This window comes from Sphaerodactylus townsendi, linkage group LG05 (genome assembly GCF_021028975.2).
Source record: "Sphaerodactylus townsendi isolate TG3544 linkage group LG05, MPM_Stown_v2.3, whole genome shotgun sequence".
Lineage (NCBI taxonomy): Eukaryota > Metazoa > Chordata > Lepidosauria > Squamata > Sphaerodactylidae > Sphaerodactylus > Sphaerodactylus townsendi.
Genome location: NC_059429.1, coordinates 22,176,146 through 22,199,456, shown reverse-complemented (window position 1 = coordinate 22,199,456; position 23,311 = coordinate 22,176,146). Strand labels below are relative to the sequence as shown.

Below are 23,311 nucleotides of genomic sequence, written 5' to 3'. Positions count from 1 at the left end.
TGAAAGTTGTGTGACGGGGAACTGAAATGGTGTGATATTACCACAAATAGAACTTCAGGAAAAACTATTTAAAACATAAAAGGCAAACTATGGCATCAAAATATTTTTTGATATAGTGGAGAATTTGGGTAGATTGGATGTATGGAGACACAAGAATGAGAATGCAAGAGAATATACTTATTATTTGGAAATAAATAATTCCTTTTAAAGAATTGCTATGATTTGGGTTTTAAAAACTTGGCCTGTAAGGTTGCCAAAGACTTTTTCATATCTCACACAAAAAGGATGTCTAAAATGACAAGTTACAACATGATTTTACTACCACTGCCAAAAATTTGGCTACATGCAAAGTTATTTGTTTGTCTTCATCTCTTAGTAACCAAGAAGGTGGGCGCTTCTAAAAAGATAAGAGTCCTGCCTAAACAAAGGAAAAATCCATTCAGCTCTTGAATCTGAAAATTCAGGGTGATCCAAAACAGTATAATCTATAGCATCACATCTGACTCTACATTCAATTTAAACATCCTAATTTTTAGAATAAATGCTCTGCCAAGCCATTGCTTCAAAAAACATTTCAGCTCTTAAAACCATTTCCGCCGCATATCTTGGAGTTCTCAGGAGAGCATGGAAAAACTTAGGAATGGTACATCAATTATTATGTTACCAATATTATGTTTCCACAATCATCCAGCAAAATGGATTGACTTTATAAAGGAAGACATGGCCCTGAGTTTGCAAGACCTGAGCAAAGCTGTTAATAATAGGACATTTTGGATGACCTTGTGATTCAGCACTTCACACACACTCAGCACAATAACACCTACAGCACAGGATAACTCCTTAGTGCAGGAACCTATTGTCTCCCAGAGCAATAATAAAATCTCAAAATAGCCTTCCTAGTACTCATGGCTGTTCTTATAACAAGAATTCAAATGAACCTTCTAAGAAAGATTCACTTGAAATTTAACTCCTAAATGCTTAAATTGTTGCTCCACAGATTGACCTGCTGCTGTCCACACAACTCCTAGGAGGGCCTTTGACTTAGAAAGATTAATAGATAGGCCCTCTTTGGTGCCAGACTTTGAAAAGGGGCCATAAATTTATGTAGGTCAACCATGCATAGAATCATGGGTGGAATACAGCGCCCCAGGGGCCCGGCAAGCTTACACCGTCCCTAGGGGAGGCGTCGCATAGCGAGAAGCGTTGCTGCAGCTTGCTTAGAGAGCCCAGTGGAAATGTCGCACTTTTGAGACCTGCGCTCCCACGAGAGCAAGGTTTTTAAAGGGAGATGGGTGCCTTCCACCCGCAGATGGAAGGTGGCATTTCCCTCCCGCCTTTCCCAACCGGCTTACCTTCTCCTACTGGCTTCCGTCGCGTTGTGGAGGCCAGGGGACACACACCCCTGGCCAGAGCGACGGCTCTGGAGACCAACTGGCATTTACTTGAATAACTATAGAGGCAGGTCCTGGTGCCTCACTAGATTTCATTTCAGAGATTAGAGATTTACCTTCTGATACTACAAGTGGAAATCTATCAACTATGGACTGAAATATGCCCAGGCGTGTGGCGATTTGGACAAGCACGGTAGACAATACTGCTGAGTATCAAAATGGCATTTTTTAAAGAAAAAAGCAAGGAGGACTAGAAACTTGGATGCCGTAGAAGCTGAAGGCTACCTTATACCCTCAGATAGCCACGCCCAGAGATATGTATGGTGTATGGAAGCAGAGCTTACGTTATCCACGATGGACACATCACAACTTGACTGAGACAAGAGAAGCCGCACTGTGCCTGCCCGACCGTGCTCGCAAGCACACATGAGGGCTGTGGAGCCTTCCTCGTCTTGGAGGTTGATGTCTGCTCCACAAACCAGCAGGGCCTCCACCATCTCCTGCCTGCCATGGCTCACTGCAAGCATAAGAGCAGTCTGGCCTGCCTAGGGCCCAAACAGAACAGAGAATATGTTTCAGAGAAGTGTCTATCGGTTTCAGCTTTGAGCCAATCCCTACGTTGATATTTGATAGGACCTATCAAACAAATTGAATTGAATTTACTAAAAGGGTCAAAGTGAAGCTCAAAATAACATTTTCTGTCTTTGCAAATCAAGTGTGCCTGCAACCGTACAGATTCTCCCGACACGTGATTCCCCAACTAGAGCGTTGCAGCCAAAGGACAGCTGGCTAAGAGCTGGCGTCTTTAACCTTTGCGAGCCAGGGTGTTGGGTGCAACCACAAAATGGCTGCCGCAACAGGGAGACCACAAAGTTTTGGAGCGAGGTTATCTACAACTCTAACAGGAACTCTTCAACATCTTCAGGCAGAAGCTCTGCTTAACAGGATGTCTTTTAAAATGAAACATCCTTCAAAAGTGTTTCCTGGCATATGCCTTAGGTCACGCATCCTTGTGCTGTAGTGGCAGCTGCCTCTGAAGCAGCTTTTTAAAAATCTACACAGCCAACCAGATCTCCAACAGCCAACTGCTAAGCAAAAGTCCCCACTCCCTTTCTAAAAATACACTGTGGATGTCATAATGCCTACATCAGGGGACCCCACCGACATACTTGGCTCGCTTTTGCATTAACATTGCCCTGGGCAAACAGTCTCCGAACGACGGCCATGTCTTCTTCCTGCTCCACTGATGCCAAGGCAGCTAACATGAGGGCCGTGTAGCCAGCTTTGTTTTGATGATTGACGTTGCAGACCCCTGTAGGGAGGAACAGACAGGTAGACGTTGATACTGGTTCCATCTCCAGACCTGATCATGTCCTGTATTCAGTGCTTCAGGAACTGTGAAAGTTGCTGCATTGATATGGCACTGAATGACCTAATCGCAGAGAATTACTACAGTACCTAATGGTCACAGCATTCTACTGAGGAAGAGCTCGTGAAAACTGTCTCATTGCGAATGGTGTTTTAGCATGCCTCATTCTGGGTATTTTGGCATTCCTAAAGAAGGTGTACAGATATTATAACCACTAAGTCCTTCATGTATGCTGACAGTAAAGGACTGTATCTTTAAATTCAATCTGTTTCATTACAAAACAAAAAGAACTCATAGATTGTAATTGTCCATATGTATACAGTTATATTTTCTGTATATATGTATTGCTAGTGGTTAGTATTTTTGTAACTTTCTGCACTCACGTATGTTCATAGCTGTTTTAGACAGTAGGCAACAGTGCACTTCTTTTCACTCTTCAATTCACTTAGTAAATTAGTAGTAAGTATCGAAGTTTGTGTGTTTGTGTTCTTAAGCAGCAAGACTGGCAGTGTTTTTTGTTTATTGTTATTCAGTACTCTTAAGTCCCCCTGAAAACATGATGGGGCTCTCCTCCTCACCTGTGTTGAGCAAAAGCTGGACAATATCAAAGTTGGAATGAGAGACACTGTAGTGCAGAGCCGTGTTTCCGTTCCCATCTGACAGGTTGACAACGTGGGTCAGAATCACTGGTGAGATTTCAGCAAAGGCTAACAGGTGCTCAGCCACCTGGCTGGCCTGTGAAGATTTTTGGCTGGACACGCGAAACCATTCCTGCAGGATGAGGCTGGTGCTGGTTACCTGGAAGCCAAAGCAGAGCTGAAGTCATTAGCAGGGGTCAGAGGCAGTACAGCCATGGGAAAAATTATTCTGGTCAAGAAGAAGAGTTTGGATTTATATCCCCCCTTTCTCTCCTGTAAGGAGACTCAAAGGGGCTTACAATCTCCTTTCCCTCCCTCCCTCCCCCACAACAAACACCCTGTGAGGTGGGTGGGGCTGAGAGAGCTTTTGAAGAACTGTGACTAGCCCAAGGTCACCCAGCTGGCATGTGTTGGAGTGCACAAGCTAATCTGGTTCAGCAGATAAGCCTCCACAGCTCAAGTGGCAGAGCAGGGAATCAAACACGGTTCTCCAGATTAGAGTGCACCTGCTCTTAACCACTAGACCACACTGGCTGTCAAGGATGGGAAGGAAAGCCAGCGTGACTGGCAAACTACCGAAATGCATATCATGCACAAGTTTAGCTGCCTTGAATGGCATAAGGCAGGGAGTTTTCCATGCCTCTGGCAGGGGACAATATAGGCTGGTGAGCTGCATTCAGTGTGCATCACACAGGCCTAATATAGTCAATCGAGAGGAGTCTGTCAGCATCATGCCAGCTTGTAGGTCCCATCGCCTCTCCAATAAAAAACCTCCCATCCCTAGGTCAGAACACAATCCTTGACCTATGCAAACTGCAACAAGGAGACAGAGTCATTCTGCTGAAGCCGGGTTCCAATAGCACCTTCAGTTGGACTCAAATCAACCATGGTTGGTTCATAGGGGCTATGTGCATTTTAGTGACTGAGCCAAAATTCAAATCTGGGTCTTTGAAAGTGGTTCTTTCCGCACATACAATTTAAAATGTTTTGGGGCAGGAAATAAAACATTCCCTTCAAGGGGTTCTGCATTGTTTCCCCTCTCCAAAAACGGTTTATTTGCAGCCTCAAAATATTTTAAATGCGCACTCTTTTCTAGTGATTCTTTTGGCTGAATTTTTTGTTAAGGCTTAATTTGCTTGGGCTGACCCTTTAAGATGTCATTTCATGAGCTTGCCTGCATTCAGAGCATTTTTGAGATTTCAGGGGGCTTAATGTTCACAGCATCAACTACAGAAGACTCAGGAAATTGCAGCACAAGGCTGTGAAATACAGAAGCACTGATTTGTCTGCACACTGGGGAAAAAAACAGGGAAAAACAAAATGGCAGCCAGGAATTATTTCAAAGGGGTGAGTGTGAACAAAAATTGTGTTATTTGGGGGGGATTAAAAGGTTTTAGGTGACTTATGCAGAAACAGCCACTATATCCCCCTATCCTACACTCCATTTGTGCTGTCATAAGAACATAAGAACCAGCCTGCTGGATCAGTCCAGAATCCATCTAGTCCAGCACTCTGCTACTCGCAGTGGCCCACCAGGTGCCTGTCAAATAATTCTGAGATACATTTGGAGTTGTGTGCTTTCCCCCTCCAAAATGTCAACCATGGGTGCCAAGTTTCTGCTTACCACCTCTCTGGACTTTGCTCCACCTCCACCGTGGCCAAGATGGCTCTTTACCACCAGGCAGGCCTCTCTCATCTGGGGACTTAGTTCAAATCTGTATAGGAACATAAGAAGAGCACGGCTGGATCAACCCCAAGGTCTCTCTCCAGTCAGATACTTCTCAGAAGCACACAAGGCAAGGCATGAATTAAAAACACATAAAATTAAGACATACTGGGGACCACCTATTCCCATATGGACTTGTTTCTTCACACCAGTCATCTTCAGGTGCCTTTCTTTGGGTGCCCTGATTATCTGAAGGGACCATCTCCTTCCATCTGTCACTGTTAGGGGTGCCACCACCACCCCTGGCCACCAATGGTGGGGAGGGGGCAGAATTATCAGCTCCAGGCTGAGAAATTCCTGGAAACTTGGAAGGGTGGAGCCTGAGGAGGGTGAGCTTGGGGAGAGAAACAATGCCATAGAGTCCACCCTCCAAAGCAGCCATTTTCTCCAGGTGACCTGGTCTCTGTAGTCTGGAGATGAGCTTTAATTCCAGGAGCTCCCCAGGCCCCAACTTGGGGCTGGTCACCCTATTTCCTGGGTGCCAACCAGGGCTTCAGGCAACCAGCCATCTGTTGACTGTCCCACCACTCGGAGTGGCCCATATAGCATCCACCAGAGCCCAGGCCTTTTATACAGTGGCTTCGACTCATGGGACTGATGAACAGTTGAGGGCCCCATGTCCCTGGAGATCTTCAGGAGGCGTTTGCCAGGGCTTTTGAAGGGTCTGAATGGCAGGCATTTTAAAAAGGAGGCAGGGACAGAGATTTTCGGGTTTCTTTGATTTTAAATTGAAAATAAATTTAACTATTGTTGTAAGCCAGCTTGAACTGTAAGGAAAGGCAGGATATAAACGTTTTAATAAATATAGATTAAAAAAAAACCCAGACAGGGCCAGCTCAGTTGTGGCATCAAAATGACAGAATTCCCTCTCCAGGGCGTAGGAGGTTAAGAGCTCGTGTATCTAATCTGGAGGAACCAGGTTTAATTCTTTACTCAGCCGCCTGAGCTGTGGAGGCTTATCTGGGGAATTCAGATTAGCCTGTACAATGCCACACATGCTAGCTGGATGACCTTGGGCTAGTCACAGCTTCTCAGAGCTCTCTCAGCCCCACCTATCTCACAGGGTGTTTGTTGTGAGGGGGGAAGGGAAAGGAGATTGTAAGCCCCTTTGAGTCTCCTACAGGAGAGAAAGGGGGGATATAAGTCCAAACTCTTCTTCTTCTATCCCCCTCAATCACTGTTGGATTCCGCATAGGGCAGATATAATGGGTGTAGTGCATATTACAAACTTTTTTTTTGGAAGGGAGGGGGGCTTTGCACAGATCCCATCCCCAAAACGAATTTGCTCTGTTTTATTTCCCTCAACCCCAGATTTTTGAAAATTGCCATCTGTGCCATCCACTGTCAGGGAAAATCTGCCCACCTGCCGTTCTGTGCAGGTCACTCAACAAATTGTGGGCAGATTCTCTGAGGGTACAAAGTTCCCCAAGCACATTTCCCCTGCCCTGTGGCAGTGGGAATATGACCGACCTACAGCAACAGTTGCGCTGTTGTTGCAGAGAGGTCCCTTTTTCTTCCTTTTAAAAAATTGCTCATGCACCATGCAGGTAGAGCTGATCGGATTTTGGGATGACTGGCATGTCTGCAGGGGTTCATTTCTGTGTGCCTGCGCAGTTACGCAAGTGTTGCAGGAAAATTGTTTTTTTAGCGAAACGTCTCCATGTGAAGGCACAAAAGCAGCCCAGATTGTTTCCATGGGCTCCAATCACTGCCTGAAGGACACACATGTGAACAGGAAAAAGGAAAACAAGTTGCAACGACCCCAACCCATTACACATTTACCGTGGAGAATCCACCATTGGCTTCTGCCAGTGGGTGGAGATTTTTCTGTTTCATTTGGCATTCCTTCACTGATTGTACATCCTGGGTTTTTTTTTAATTGATTATGCATTTTGTCTATTCGGTTTTATAATCAGGATTTTTAAAAGCTCTTTTCATAGTTCTGAATGTTTGTTACCTTGGGAACCCTAAGTTGGGTGGAAAGATAGCACAGAAGCATTCTACATGAATGAATCTTGCCTTGTAGTTCAGGCACTCCTACCTTGTGATCATTTTGTCTACTTCTGCCTGTACTTTCTTCTAGCTCTTCAATATCATCTTAGAGATGCAGCAACCATAACTCTATACACAGTTCTCCAACTTAGGTAATATCAGGGATGTGTTCTTATACTGTTGTTTTTATTTTCTGCTCCTTTCCTCATAATTCCTTGCAAGGAATGTGCCCTTTTCACTACTGGTACACACTGAGCCACGCTGGAAAAGTTGCCAAGTTACAGTTCCTTCATCAAGTGGCTCTGGTTTTGGGTCTCTGAGCTGCACAATTCAGGGATGTTTTTGGTTCACATAGTTTTCTAAGGCTAGTGTAAGTGGTACAGGCTGTCCACTTATTTCCAGATGTGCTGGAACAACCCTTGGAAGGGACTTAAGAACATGGAGGAGAGGCACAGCTGTGTTTGCAAACTATGGCCTCTGTGATGCCCAAAAAGAGGCCTGGTTTTCACGGAGATAGTAATTCACCGCATGTTAGACTGCAGATGCAAAGATCACTCGATGGAATGCTCCTCCAAACACACAAGGTTCCCCACACATAAAAATATTAGCATGTCAGGAGAAAAGCTCCTACTGCGTTTCCCCGAAAATAAGACAGGACCTTATATTAATTTTTGCACCAGAAGATGCATTAAGGCTTATTTTCAGGGTAGGGCTTATTTTAGGGGACATATGGTACCTTCACAATTAATTAAGGCGGGCTCTCGGCAGCCCCATTGCTTCCCCGTCACATGTGATGCAAGTTGCATCCTCATTGGCAGGGAGCACCCTGTTGGATCATACCATCCTGATCTGTAACAACTGGTAGGGTTTATATTTTAAACATCCTCCAAAAATCATGATAGGGCTTAATTTCGGGGTAGGTCTTATTTTCGGGGAAACACGTATGCTGGCATTTTCCCTAGTTTGCTAGATTTCTATGTGTTTCTATGATTTTTAAAAACAAGCAAAACCAATTTCTGCATGTAAAAAACTAGGAAAACAGGCAAAAAAGTTCAAGCCTAGTCTACTTCCTGGTAGTTTCTAGATGCAGGATTTATTTTGCCTATCACATTATGCTATCGGAGGGCTGCAGTGGTGTAGGAGGTTAAGAGCTCGTGCATCTAATCTGGAGGAACTGGGTTTGATTCCCAGCTCTGCCACATGAGCTGTGGAGGCTTATCTTGGGAATTCTGAATAGCCTGTACACTCCCACACACGCCAGCTGGGTGACCTTGGGCTAGACACAGCTTCTCGGAGCTCTCTCAGCCCCACCCACCGCACAGGGTGTTTGTTGTGAGGGGGGAAGGGCAAGGAGATTGTAAGCCCCTTTGAGTCTCCTACAGGAGAGAAAGGGGGGATATAAATCCAAACTCTTCTCTTCTTCTTCTTCTGCACAGCCCAAATGGTGGTTAATAAGCCTCTTTTTTATTCTGCCCTTTTGATTCACTGTGCTATCTATTCTGTTCAGTCTCTAAGTTAACTTCTGAAACTATTGTACCCATTTTACAGATGCAGGGGATTGAGGCACAACACAGAGTGAATTGACCAAGGCTGTTTGGTGTATCCATGGCATGGGGAGGGGAAGAGAACAGGAGAAACCCAATGCAGTTCTTCCAGATGAAACCCCACAGCTCTCTCCAAGAAAAGTTATATTTTGACCTTGGGCAGTTCTCACTGGGGACACACCGAATTCCACCACCACAGTCTGATCCCAGCTTACTTCTCTTTCACTTCCAGGGTGGCATCTTCCTCTGCCACTTTCTCTCGATCACAACACTGCTGGGTTTCGTCTTGTGCTGCCGCAACCGGAAGAGGACTCTCTGAGTCGCTGTCCCTGAGGCTGGCTATGACCTCCTCATCTGATGTGTCAGTGCTGACAGCCACCTCACTGTCAGAGGTGAGGGGTGAGCCCTTCTCGGGGGACTGGTCCTCCTCCTCTTCTTCTTCCTCACTAGATGTGCTCTCATACCTGCTGTGACAGATGGAAGAGTCAGACTTGGATGGGTCACGCAGTGCTCATCTCAACAGCCCCGTGTTTTGACAACAGGCTTCTCTGGCAGGCTATGTTGAGGGCCCGAAGTCTCTGAAACGGCCATGTGGGGATGATTTTTTCCCTGCTTACAACCTCGGGCTCAATGCTGAATGGCTACAGTCCTTAGAGGCCTAGGGCTGGTTCACTCATTGCCTGAGAATGACAGCATTGAAGAAGAACAAATGCTGGATCAGAACAAATGTCCATTTAGTCCAGCATCCTGTTTCCAACAGTGGTCAGCCACGTACTGCAATGAGGATCCCCTAACCCATCTAAGCAAAATACCATCTAAACACGAATGGCAAATCAAAGTGCAAGAATTGGCTAAACTTGCCAAAATATCTGATGAAATAGACTTTAAATTTGATCAAAACTATCAAAATGAATGGCAAAAATGGTTTCAATATGTACAGGAACAACTTGTATATTAGTTTTACAGATTATGAAATTTAGCAAGATGTATTAAAATAGAAATATTTGGAAGTCATATGAATGTATATTTTTTCTTTTCTCTCTTTTTACTCTTCCATCTTAATTTTTATGTATAATGTTGTATTCTCTGTTACTCTTATTATATATTATATAACCTACAAAAGAATAAAACAATTAAATGGTTAAAAAAAGAATCCCCTAATCAGGGTATGACAGAAACAGAATTCCCTTGAATATCTCTCCAGCGTCCAGGAACAGACTCTCCTATATAGGGAGATCTAATTTAGCTAAAGCTGTTTAGGTATACCTTTGTGGGAAGGTCTTTCTATGCTTCTAGTTACTGCCTAACTTCAAAGATCTTAACAACCACAGTGGGCCAATTGACACACACCACACACAGGAAACAGACCTTGCAATAAACCCGGAAGCCAACAATATTATCACAGGACATGACCACATCAACCACGCCATCTTGGGTTCACCCACCTGCTGGTTCTATAGTCTGATTAAGGTTGCCAGCTCTGAGTTGGGAGATACCTAGAGATTTTGGGGACGGAGCCTGGAGAAGGTAAGGTTTCAGGAGGGCAGAGGCCTCATATAATGGCATACTGTCCACTTTTCAAAGCACCCATTTTCACTAAAGGAAGTAATCTCTAGGTCATTACACATGTTTTGTCTTCTTCGCATTCAACGTACATTCCCTTCAACTTGGAGTCTTAGTTATGCACATTTTCCCCCTTTTCAGAAATCACGGTGGTCTCAGGCCAAACTCTCCCCGCGGTTTCTGACACCAGTTAAAGTGTGACTTTTCAGGGGAAAGCAAGGGGAATCAACATGCATTTCACTTCCTTCGGGTTTCCTTGTTCCTCCCGGCTTTCCCTGCCCACACAAAAGCAGTTCCTCCCAATCAGACAAAACAAGGAAGTAGGAGTGGGGGCAGGGGGAAAGAAAATGATGGAACTGCTCAGCTATGGACATTTCACAGTGGGAGAATCTTGTTCTAACCAAAAAAACCACCAGGAAACCCACTGGGAAGCACACAACCACGAGGCAGGCACTGCGTGCATAAAAGCACTCGATCGTCTGGAGACCAGCTTTAATTCCAGGAGATCTTCAGCTGCCACCTCCTGAAGGTTGGTAACTCCATGACTGATGGATCCATCATGTATCAACAACAACGTCCTTCTGATCTTTCCAAAAGGGCAAGCGAATGAATAAGCCAAAATCAAATACTAAAAACATTGCTCCAAATCAGCAGGCATAACATTTCAGTTCCCCAGCGCGTGCTGCCGCAGACTTCAAAATCACTACCCTTCCACCAAAGAGCCTCCAAAGGAGATTTGAGCAGGAAACGGCTGAACTGAGATTCATTGTTCCACACTACCTCTCCCCCACTACCCCCGGCAAAAAGTCCGGCCAGAGCATTTATGTCGAAGCATCACTCCATTTCCCACAGGAGCTGACTCTTGGACGGCCAAAAGTGAACTGCAGATTTATGGGCGTATTACTGCATCTGGTGGGAATTTCATTTGCTGCATTGGAATAAGTCGATCCATTTCACCACCCTTTCCTTTCACACGAGGTTTCCCCAGATTGCAAAAGGCTCTTCTGTTGTGGTTGCTTTTAAAGGAGAAGGATGGGATATAAATCTTTTACAATCAATAAATACATTCCATCCTTCCAGCTGCTGGGTAAGCATAATTCAAATAAGCTGGCTAAAGCAGTAATACTCCCGCCAAGAGTTGCCGATTCCCCCTTAACCACCAACGGTGGGAGGGGGGGAGTTACTAGATCCAGTTTGAGAAACTCCTGGAGATTTGGGGATGGCGACGGGGGAGGACAGAGACCTCAGTGGGGCACAATGCCGTGGAGTCCATCCTCCAAGCATCCATTTTTTTCCAGGGGCACTGATCTCTGTAGTTTGGAGATAAGCTGTAATTAAGGGGGATCCCCATGTCCCGCCTGAAGGCTGGAATCCCTACTCTCACCCAAGATGCCCCTAAGGCAGTGATAGCGAACCTTTTCGAGACCGAGTGCCCAAATTGCAACCCAAAACCAACGTATTTATCACAAAGTGATTATAGCCAGCAATATTAACCTGAATACTGAGAGAACTTTGGATTTCGAAAAAATGGTTTGGAAAAACTCCAAAGCGTAGTTACTCAGGAGTAAGCTTGGTGGTAGTCGGTGGCTTTGCTTTGAAGCAACCATGCAACTCTTCCAAAGGATGAATCACAACCCTAGAACCAAGCCCCATTGCCAGCAACCGAGCTTACTCCCAGGTAAAGGATTGTGCTGTAGTTCTTTGCATGAAAATCAGTAGGGTTCAACAGCGCTTAACAGGGTTACCTACACTGCTTCCCCAAAACTAGGTCTTAGGTTTAATGCTAATAATCGAGCCCAGTGACTCAGGCCAGTCTAGATGTGAGGGGGGGGCACTCACGTGCCCACAGAGAGGGTGCTGAGTGCCACCTCTGGCACCCATGCCATAGGTTCTCCACCACTGCCCTAAGGGCTATAATTGGCTAATGAAGTTCAACCTTGCAAATGGACACTCCCTGCACCCATACCTAACCGCTCCCTCCCCCCGCCCCAGAAAGGAAGTGGAAAGATTCGTACTCGCCATTCAGTAACCCCACAAACTGGAGACTCTTCTTGCCACTTCCTGCCTCAGCTTTGGAGTCACCATCTCGCTTCTTCATGATAGATTTGAGGACTCCTGGAAAGGGCACAAAACAAGGATCGCTATTAAATGCTAAAAAAGGCCAGTTTGCAGAGAGGTGGAATGGGGATCCTGTGTCAACCTCTGAAAAGCAGCTCCCATAAGGCAAACAGAGGACAATTGTGGCCTCCTGAGCTGCTTGTAAGATTTCCAGAACCACTGCAAGCCTCCTTGGCAACAGCATGCTGGACTAGATAGCCCCTTGCAGCAGGGCTTTCCGTATGGAGTGCAGTCTGTCAATGGCCAGGACAACTAAATGGAACCTCTGTGTTAAGAGGCTACAACCCAGATATGGGGTTAAAACAGCAGGGGAATTTGCAAAAAGTGACTAGCTATCCCAAACCAGAGCCAGAGTCTTTTTAGCTCTGCCCCTGGCCTGGCAGAATGAAAATAGGATATAGGCAGGGAAATGACTAGTTTTCAGTGTGGGTGGGACAAATATGGGAGTCAATGAAGATCTGAAGAGCAAGAATTCAAACCTTTGGGATTGTACACTCATTTTGTGCTACTTCTATCTGTTCCAGATCTTAGCAAGGCTCCATCATTTCCCTTCCCCCCCCCCCCCCCAACACTCTGTGATGGGGCTGAGAGAGCTCCGAAGAACTGTGACTCGCCCAGCTGCCGTGCGTTGGAGTGCACAGGTTAATCTAGTTCACCAGATAAGCCTCCACAGCTGATGTGGCACAGTGGGGAATCAAACCTGGTTCTCCAGATTACAGTGCACCTGCTCTTAACCACTATGCCACTGCTACTCCTATAGGCTCCCTTCCCCACCTGATTGCTTTCTTGGGTTTGCCGCAATTCTCCCTTCAGGTCATTCTCCTGCATCTGCACCCTGAGCTCCATTTCAGAAAAATCTCACACCCTGTTAGGATTCAGTTGGCTCCCTTCAGGATCAATCATTATGGAAAACAAGGGGTTTTTTATCCTGGGCAGCCCTATATTCCTATATCCAATATTTGTGATCAGCTCTGGAGCACTGCAGGGTTTTTATGTCCCATGAAAGCTCCTCAACAGCAACACACACCTTTGTCCAGAGCCAATTAGTAGACAGGTTCCATGGCACTGTTCAATATGTATTATAGTTAGCTGAACAGCACTCAGGTGTGTTGAAGTGCATGGCTTGTTTTAAAGTGTTGGCTATTAGAACAGTTGTTTTCACATCTGCTCATTTGTTAAAATGAACGCGGGTGCTGAGGGGCTCCTAAAAACAGTCAAAAAAGTGGATGCGGAAAACCGCGCACATGATAGGACATAGACCTGGCTGTCTCCAAGCTACACTGTGCACTCCTGAAGCCCCCCTAATTCCCAGATCTGTGATATACCCTGCTTAGGATAAAGATGACAGGAGATCTGTAAATTTATCCACCATTTACTGGACTGTCATTGTTCTAGAATGCTCTGCTTGGGTCCTAGTGCCTACCTAGTTCTATCTCCAAGGCACTAGGACAGTGGTGGCGAACCTTTGGCACTCCAGATGTTATGGACTACAATTCCCATCAGCCATGGCCATTATGCATGGCCATCAATTGGCCATGCTGGCAGGGGCTGATGGGGATTGTAGTCCATAACATCTGGAGTGCCAAAGGTTCGCCACCACGGCACTAGGACCTAAGTGGAGCATTTTAAAACAAAGAAGGTCCAGGAAATGATGGATAAATTCACAGATCTCCTGTCATCTTTATCCTGAACAGGGTATAGTTGTTCTTCAGTGACGAAGAAGAAGAGTTTGGATTTATATCCCCCCTTTCTCTCCTGTCAGGAGACTCAAAGGGGCTTACAATTGCCTTTCCCTTCCTCCTGCCACCCCTCCCAAACACCCTGTGAGGTGGATGAGGCTGAGAGAGTTCCGAAGAGCTGTGACTAGCCCAAGGTCACCCAGCTGGTGTGGGTTGGAGTGCACAGGCTAATCTAGTTCCCCAGATAAGCCTCCACAGCTCAAGTGGCAGAGCGGGGAATCAAACCCGGTTCTTCAGATTAGAGTGCACCTGCTCTTAACCACTACACCACACTGGCTCCTGTTTGCTCAACCTTAGAGAAACTGGAAATGAACCTTGGAAAACCTTTGCTCAAATTACATCATATAAAGTAACCAGAAATGGGACCATCCTGATTTTGGATGGCCACAGCCAGTGGTGGGATTCAGCAGGTTCGTGCCACTTCGGCAGAACCAGTTGTTAAAATGGTGCTTGTAAACAACCAGTTGTTAAATTATTTGAATCCCACCACCAGAACCGGTTATTAAATTATTTGAATCCCACCACTGGCCACAGCATTTGCAACAAGCGTAGCTCACCAGTCTCTGTTCTTCCTGTGGATCTGTGGTCAGACGCCCCTTGTGCAGTTTCCTCCTCAGTTGCAGCAATCTGCAAATGCAATTCAGGATCCACTCCCACAATATCTGTCTCGAAGGGAGGAACTTCACACTCCTCGGTGACTGTTCGGTTGCTGACTTCCTCATCTTTTGGCACAGGTGCATCTCCCTGTTGGTCTGGTTCTGCCACAGCAGAGTCATGGCTCTGCTCTGGGACTTCGCTTTCCCCCATCAAATCCATTTGCGTGGCTTGACTCCTTTTGACGGACAGGAGGTCTTCTTGCTCCAAATGGCAGCCCACCCCGACACAAGCCACCTGAGGAGAGCAGAAGACACTCTTGTCTGTCATTTCTATATGGTCACCCACAGCCTGACTTTGAGTTGCGGGAACTGCCTCTAAAGACACCTCCACAGTCTCTGGCTGGGCCATGGTTTCTTTGCTGACCAGGTGTTTTGGCATCCTTGAACAAACCGCCACTCTTAGCTCCTCCAGCTCCTCCGCAGCCTCTTTCAGGTGTTCCTCTAGCATGGAGATGACCTCCTGCTGGTGCTGAACCGTCTCTTGAAGGAGCCCAATTTCCTGCTCTGTCTCGGCCGACACACCTAGCAAAGACTCCATGACCCACACCTCAGCATCTTTGGTCTCCGTCTGCCACCCAACAGCTACCTCCTGACACGGCCTTTGGCACCGGTAGTAGAAAACCGCCTCTCCCATGTCAATCTCCTCTCCAACCCCAACTGATCTGTGGGTGTCTTCTTCAGCTCTTGAAAGAGGTCCCGCCCCTTTGTTCGCCTTCGTGGTCTTCTCTGAAGCTGACAATTTCTCTGTCAGTTTCTTTAACTCGGCAATTTTACTCATCCTCTCTTTTGAAGGCTTGTCGGCCTCGCGGCTGTCTTCCAGGCTTGGGTTGGCGGCGGCCTCCTCGCTGGGAGATCTTGGCGGGAAATCAAAGGTGAAGGCGTCACCTGCTTGGGATTTTTCCCACAAGCCGGCCACCAGCTGCTCCCTCTCCTTCTTCAACCGACAGATCTTCATTTCCAAAGCAGGGATTGTCTTCACTTGCTCTTCCAGCTCCTTCAGTTGCTTGAGAGCAGCTGCCATCTGGTCACGGACATGATAGAGATGTCCGGGGGTGACTCCTGTGGCTGGAGTACTCCTTCCTGAATTGGAAGGACTCATTTTGACATGAGGAAGGCTGAGGTCCACTTGACTTTCTCCTGTCAGCTGGATACAGGAAGGAGAGAGGTTTTGTGAAAATGAGGGGGACGAAGCAACTTTGGATGGGCTCCTGGGGGTCTTGGTGGTGGTCGTGGCTGTTCCCGCCTCGAGTATGTCAAGCTGCTCTCGTTCCAAGCGCTTGCTTGTCTCCAACAAAGTTTTTTCCACCTGTGTGTTCCTCAACAGGGATTTGGGACATGGAGGTGGGAGAAGATGGATGATTGGGGCTGGGGACATGGGGAGGGAGGCCTGTTTGCTTGCAGGCTCTGAAGAACTGGCCCATATTCTGGGCCTTGGGGAAAAAACGGGCTTCCCATCTTCGCTGGTTGTGGAGGAGAGAGACTCAGTGGACGTCCAGCCACCGGTTTGGCTACGAGAAAAGTCCAGCGCCTGCTTTGGCCCCTTGGCCTTCCGGTTCAGCGGAATCTTCCGGAGGGTTTGGCCACTCTCGATATCATCTACGTACTTGAGGAAATCTAGATCCAACGTGAAGCCATAGGGGGTCTCCAAGGAGTAGGAGGCCTTCTCTCCATCCCGATCCTGGTTGCGGTACAAGAATGGGCCACCCAGATCTGTATTCCAAGCACACACACAAACAGAGCACATGAAAGACGAATTGGTAACAGGATATGAACTTTAGCATTCAGAACATGGTCTGATGCTGAGACTGCCCCCCCCCACAACTCCCCCCCCCCCATCTCCAGTGCATTCCCAGTCTTTTATATTCAGAGACAGATTGCAATAGGTCACCTGCATATTTCTTATCACCTGGGAGATTGTGGTTCAGATGAGTGGGCTGGGCCATTTTCTTTTGCTAGGATGTCCTAAAGCCACGTATCTGAAAGGAAAACAAAAGCACGCAAATGAAAGTACCCACAATGATGTCGATACTCCTAATGCCCACATCAAGTTCTTAATTCTTGCAATGAAAAGTCCTCCTTCCATCACATACACTGCCTTACTGTGGTTTCTTCTTGATTCAGGATCTGTGGTGGATAGTTGTATTGTATTATTCGATTTCTATACCGCCTCCTCCATAGGGTAGAGGGGGTTTCTCTGCCCAGCGCTGCCAGCTCCCGCGGCGCGAGAGCCAGCAGCACGAGGCAGGCCGCCACCGCCATTCCCTCTCTGCCCAACAGAGCAGGCAGCCGCCTTCTCCGTTGGGCTGAGGGGGTTTTGCACCCGCCACGTGACCTGACAGGTGCGCTGGGGGTGGCTGCCTCCTCTGTTGGGCAGCACGAGGCAGGCTGCCGCAGACATCTCCCCTCTGCCCAACAGAGGAGGCAAGTGCCTTCTCCATTGGGCAGAGGGGGTTTTGTGCCCCCCCTGTGACCTGACAGCGGCGCACCTGCCCCCAGATGTCCCATTGGCACTACGCCACTGTCTGCAACACACACTATCCTTGCAACAATTCTGCGAGAAATGTGTAGAGAGATGGCCTCCGTGGACCAGCTATTCAGTAATCTTGGCAGCTGAGTAGGGATTTCAACCCAGGACAAACTCCAACCACTACACCAAACTGTCTTGCAAGTTTTGTTTTCCCAATCCCTAAAGGACAGATTATTCACATGGATGCCATTTGCAGTATTGAGGAAAGATAATTTAATGGGTAAGTCAGGGCTGAAAAGGCTTACTCACAGATCCATTCCAAACTAAGGGACATTTTATGAGCACTATACTTTAGAATAAGTGTGCCAGTGTTATCAGTAATCTTCTGCAGCGATAAGATTTGCACTTTCCAGCACCTACAATATTTAGCATCTGAACAATTGCACGAGCCTGTTATATTTGTAACACACAGGGCTTTTCTGCATAATTCATTTAAAACATTTTGAGGCCAGAAATAAAACGCTTCCTCCAAAGAGTTCCACACTGTTTTTACCCCCAAACGTTTTGTTCCCAGTCTCACAATTTTTTAAATTAATTCCCTTTTAAAGCAATTCTCTGGCTGAAATGTTTTGAAAACGTCTTCAGTTGCTGTGTGATCTACCGGCTATGTTCCCTACACTTCGCTGTTTCCCTGAACTTCCTCCTCTGCACCCTCTTCTTTCACTCAGTTCCCCCTCGCCTGTTTACTTGCACCATTTAGCTGTTTGTTCCTTTATTTTTGGAGGGCCAATCTTCAAAGCATCGAGCATACAAGGAGTAGTACAGAATGCAGCCCGAGGCTGTGAAGCACTGAAGCATTGACTAAACACCAAACTATATAAAAAGTGGGGGGGGGGGGGGATCACAGCCAGGAACAATTTCAAGGAGATGAGTGGGAACAAAAGGGGGGAATTGAAAATATTTTACAAAACTTTTAGGAGGTTTGTGTGGAAAGGGCCATGGAGAGCAGCCCTGCTGGATCAAAGCAAGGAAGGGCCTGCCTAGCCCAGTGTTCTGTTTCCAGCAGTGGGAGCCAGAGATCCCTGAAAGGAAGCCCACTAGCTAGGTGGGAAAGCCAAAACCCTCACCAACTGATATTCAGAGGCATTCCTATTACCTCTTGCCAACAGCTTCAGTGACATTTCTAATATCCACAGTGACTAGGATCATATAGCTTTGTTTTTAAAGCAACAGATAAGATCAATGGGAACCCGAATCCATACCCTGTGTCTCTTGCTCCGTATTTGAATGGAATCAGAGCAGGCACACACACCCCAGTCCCCTTTCCCCTACCCCACAGTCTTCCATTCGTTTCAGCAGCTGGCAGCCCCCCCAAACCTCTGGCAGCCGCCCTTGGCAGCTGTTTTGACCTGAAAGGCTTGCTTGAACTCTGTGCCCCGATCAAGGTTAGCCCTTTACAGCTCTCCTTCCAACAGAATGGGAATGCCTCTGAGCATGTGTCGACTGCCCCTCCCTTCAGGCAGAGGGGTCACAAGCACTTGTGATTTTGGAAGGAAAGTGGAAATCCGCAGTACTGCCAGGAAGGTAGAGTCAGAGCTCCTTCTGTGACATACTGGCGGCTGCACATTCCTCCCTTCACCACTTGCTCGCTCCGGATAATGCTGCATTCCTTCTCACCTCCTAGGAGAGCAAGAAACTGGCTCAGATCCTTTCGGCTTTATTTCTGCCTCAGAACAATCTCCCAGCAGCCCAGGATTCTTCATAGTCCCCGATTCCACTCATTTTGCCTTGCTGGGCTGCAATGCGCCCTTGCCAGGGGTACAAATTCCCAAGCTTTTTTCTTTTCCGGCTGAGAACAATCAGAGTTCAGCTATGAGAATGTGGCCAAAGGGTGGGGTGTTTTAGTGAGCAGGAGATGGACGGGGATTTTTCGAACATGCTCCTAGCATGAATCAGGAATGGATGCGTTTGGGGCGCCAGCGCAAACCGGGCTGGTTTGGGACCGCTTCCCAGCACGCCGGGCCATTTTGCCGCCTCCTCTGGGCAGGAGGTGAGATCCATCAATCACACGTTCTAAAATTAGCTTGTTGTGCACAGAGAAAAGCCATACTAGGCCCCGAAAGAAGGAGAGAAAGAAAGAACACATCACGCTCTCTCCTCTTGGGCTGAAGAGCAGATGAAGTGTTGGGAATGAGTTAAAGTCCCTGCCAAGAAAAGTTAGAAGTGGCAAACCAAGAAGATTTGGGGCCTTTACCAGTCTTACGCTCCTTAGCAAAAAGATCTCCTATTTTGCTTCTTGTGAGGAGTTCAGAGAGAAGCATGTGAGTCTCCTTTTCATGCAGCAAAACATTTGAAGCAGGACTAAATCTAAGCACTGAACCCTAATTTATATGTTGTATAAAATCCAGAAGGAAAGTACCAAACAGGTTGCCCCAAGACAGAGCCCGTGTTACAACTTCCGTAAACCTTTTATTGGTATGTTTTGAACTCTTTTCACACAGGAAGGGTGAAAACAGGTGATAGTGATGTTTAGTAGTTAGAGCGTCAGCCTCAGATCTGGGAGACTCAGGTTCAGATCCTTAATCTGTCATTGGAAGCTCCCTGGGTGACCTTGGGCCAGTTCCACACATTCAGCCTAGCCTACCTTACAGGACTGTTGTTTGGCACCTTTGAAGTTTCAAGGTTTTAGGAAACTCAATGTATACATTTTAATTGTAAATATAAAAAGTTAACTATGTTATAATTTGCTCTGAGCCCATCTTGTTCAGATAAAGGGCTGGCTCAAATCAAACAACAACAACAACAATGCTAATAATGATAATGATGTCAGCTGCTTTGGATTTCCATTGAGGAGAAAGACGGGACTTAAATGAGGTAAGCAAATAAATTTAACAAATCCAGAGGAACTTCCTTGGCTTTTATCCAAGCTTCCAATGAACCATTTGCTCCTGTCTTCCAGACACCAGCAGTTTAAAAAAAATTCTTCAGGTGCTCCACAGTTACTTCTATGGGAGAACATAAATATTTCACACTACCTTTCTTGATAGAAGAAGAGTTGATTTTTATATTCTGCTTTTCTCTAACTGTAGAAGTCTCAAAGCAGCTTACAATCACCTCCCTCCATAGCAGGCACCTTGTAAAGTAGGTGGGACTGACAGTGTTCAGAGAGAGCAGTGACTGGCCCAAAGTCACCCAGCAGGCTTCATGTGGAGGAACAGGGAATCAAACCTGGTTCTCCAGATTAGACTCCGCCACTCTTAACCACTAAACCAGTGGTTCTCAACCTTCCTAATGCGGCGACCCTTTAATACAGTTCCTCATGTTGTGGTGACCCCCAACCCTAACATTTGTCCATTTTACAGATGGAGAACACTGATGCAGAGAGTCTTAGGCGACCCCTGTGAAAGGGTTGTTCGACCCCCAAAGGGGTCCTGACTCCCAAGTTGAGAACCATTGCACTACACCATGCTGGTATGAAGTAATCTTTTCTTTTAAAAAAAGTTGTCACTGCCTTCCCATCACTTTTGTATTGAGTGTGCCATTACATAAATGTTTACAAACATTCAAACTGCTCCAGTGAAAGCATCAGTGGAAGAAAGATGACAAGTAGTATAGTTTCTAGAAGAGAGTGGAAAGGTCATTTGGCTAGGGAGAAAGCTTGGTCAAAGGGATGGAGAAGAACTTTGTGAAAATATAGGACTCCAGAGGTGTGCAGTTTTAGAAAGAAGGGACCCAAAAGAAGAAGGCATATGGTGAAAAGTAGCCCCTGGATAATAATCTCACTCACAGAAAAAGGTAAAGTTTCCCCTTCGGTCATGTCCGACCCTGGGGTACCACTGCAAGCAGTGATTTCCTAGGCAAGCCTCTTTTGTGGGATAGTTTGCCATTGCTTTCCCCGGCTATTCTTTACCCCCTAGCTATGAGCTACGTACTCATTTTATTGATTGATTGATTGATTGATTGTTTAGTTTTATATACCGCCCTATCCCCGCAGGGCTCTGGACGGTGTACAACAAAATTAAATCATGGTACAACTAAACACAGTCAAAACTAAACAATTAAATTCCAGCACAAATAAGTTAATAAATCCCCCTTTTTAAAAACAGCAGTTAATACAAATTTAAAATCGAAAACAAAGGCGCCCAGCACAACCCATATTTAAAACCCTCCCTAAGCGGGAAGACTGCTGGCTCCCTCAATAAAAGATGTAAAAAGGGGTGAGAACAGATGCGAGAACAGATGGGGGCACCATTCAACGGCTGGTTACTCCAAAGGCCCGGTGGAACAACTCAGTCTTACAGGCCCTGTGGAATTCACCAAGGTCCCGCAGGGCCCGGACAGCTGGAGGAAGTGTTCCACCAGGCCGGGGCCAGGGCCGTAAAAGCCCTGCTCCGTGTGGAGGCCAGCTGTATCATTGAGGGGCCGGAAACAACCAGCAAATTTACCGACCAAGAAATGGATGGAGGCTGAATTGACCATGAGCCAGCTGCCAGGATATCTGATCCACAGGGGGCTCGAACTCCTGACCGTGTGAGTGGCAGTGCAAGCACTTAACCACTACGCTTCTCACAGAACCTCGGAGTTAACAGAGGCTACGTCCAACCTATGAGAACTGGGATTTGTGGAAACTGCGGAAACCAAAGGGAGCAGCAGCCCAAACTTGGAAATTATCCAGGAAATGACTTCATTAACTGATGGAAGGGCAGAAGGAGTGCAATGGTTGAGGCCTGACCCAGGTGGAACACCTGGCAGACCTCTGCCCCAGACCCACAGAGACACAGTCAAAAGGTTCTTTCCATGGGAAAAACTGGTGGGAAACCGACTCGTCCCTGGTGTGAGAAGCCAAGGGGAAGAGGGTGGGGGTCTGACACAAACCAGTTGTCAAACATTCTCCCCTTATCAGATTGAACGGATTCCTCTCAGCAGCCTCCGAGGCCAATCAAAACACAGGCCGAAGCTGGATCCTGCACCACCAAGGGAGCAAGTCCTATTCGGAGAAGCGGAGCTGTTATCTTGATCTCACCAGATCTTCCTTCCGCACGTCTTTGCTGCGTGCAAGATTAGGGGACTCTTGAGAAGGGGGCAAGGAAGAGCTTTCCCCAGGGCAGGTTAGCTAGAGCAGTGGTTCTCAACCTTCCTAATGCCGCAACCTTTTAACACAGTTCCTCATGTTGTGGTGACCCCCAACCCTAACATTTATCCATTTTACAGATGGAGAACACTGATGCAGAGAGTCTTAGGCGACCCCTGTGAAAGGGTTGTTCGACCCCCAAAGGGGTCACAACCCACAGGCTGAGAACTGCTGAGCTAGAGGCTCTAGGACAGTGGTGGCGAACCTACGGCACTCCAGATGTTCATGGACTACAACTCCCATCAGCCCCTGCCAGCATGGCAACCCCAATAATTTTGGGAGTTGTAGTTTTGGGACAGGTTTTTCTGTGGGAAACCCCTCCCTCTCTGAACTGCAATTATTTAGAGTTGGAATAGTTGGGAAACCATGTTTTGAAATACAGATATAACTGGCCTTCTTGGTATTTTAACACCCCAGTTAGCACTAGGGATGCCAGCCTCAATGCAGTACCTGAAGGTACCCCAGAATTAAAGCTCATCTCCAGGTTAGAGATCAGTTCCTCAGGAAAAAATGGATGCTTTGAGAGTGGATCCTCTGGCACTACCTTATTAAGATCCCTGTTCTCAGGATCCATCCCCAAATCTCCAGGAATTGTGAATTTCAATGGCCTTCCTTGTGCAGTCTGACATAGTAACCTTCTGAATTGTCCAGAATTTCAGTGTTTTCAAATAAAATGTTATGTCCAGTTTTGCTTAGGACATGTTCTGCTACTGCAGATTTTTCAGGATGGTTAAGCCGACAGTGTCTTTTGTGCTCTTTAATACGAGTCTGAATGCTGCGTTTTGTGGTTTCTATGTAGACCTTTCTACCACTGCAGGGTATGCAATAGACTCCTGCAGAAGTGAGGGGGTCTCTCTTGTCCTGCAGTAGCAGAACATGTCCTAAGCAAAGCTGGACGTAACATTTTATTTGAAAACATTGCAATTCTGGATAAACACTGAAATTCTGGACAATTTAGAAGGTTATTATATCAGACT

The 23,311-nt window shown here is 46.7% G+C and overlaps 1 protein-coding gene across 6 annotated transcripts in view; it reads right to left on the bottom strand.

Moving 5' to 3' along the window:
- Window positions 1–23,311, bottom strand: part of LOC125432515 (KN motif and ankyrin repeat domain-containing protein 1-like) — a 41,925-nt gene that overhangs the window by 2,144 nt on the left and 16,470 nt on the right. For 2 of the 6 annotated variants that reach the window (XM_048496113.1, XM_048496114.1), the window contains 8 exons: window positions 16,625–16,712; window positions 14,638–16,446; window positions 12,239–12,338; window positions 8,876–9,127; window positions 5,023–5,113; window positions 3,339–3,558; window positions 2,561–2,703; window positions 1,736–1,936 (listed from right to left, as the gene is read on the bottom strand). In XM_048496113.1, the coding sequence (XP_048352070.1) occupies window positions 1,736–1,936; window positions 2,561–2,703; window positions 3,339–3,558; window positions 5,023–5,113; window positions 8,876–9,127; window positions 12,239–12,338; window positions 14,638–16,446; window positions 16,625–16,679 (2,871 nt within the window). In that variant the 5' untranslated portion in view covers window positions 16,680–16,712. The remainder of the gene's footprint in view (window positions 1–1,735; window positions 1,937–2,560; window positions 2,704–3,338; window positions 3,559–5,022; window positions 5,114–8,875; window positions 9,128–12,238; window positions 12,339–14,637; window positions 16,447–16,624; window positions 16,713–23,311) is intronic. The other 4 variants (XM_048496117.1, XM_048496118.1, XM_048496116.1 and 1 more) reach the window with 3 other exon arrangements.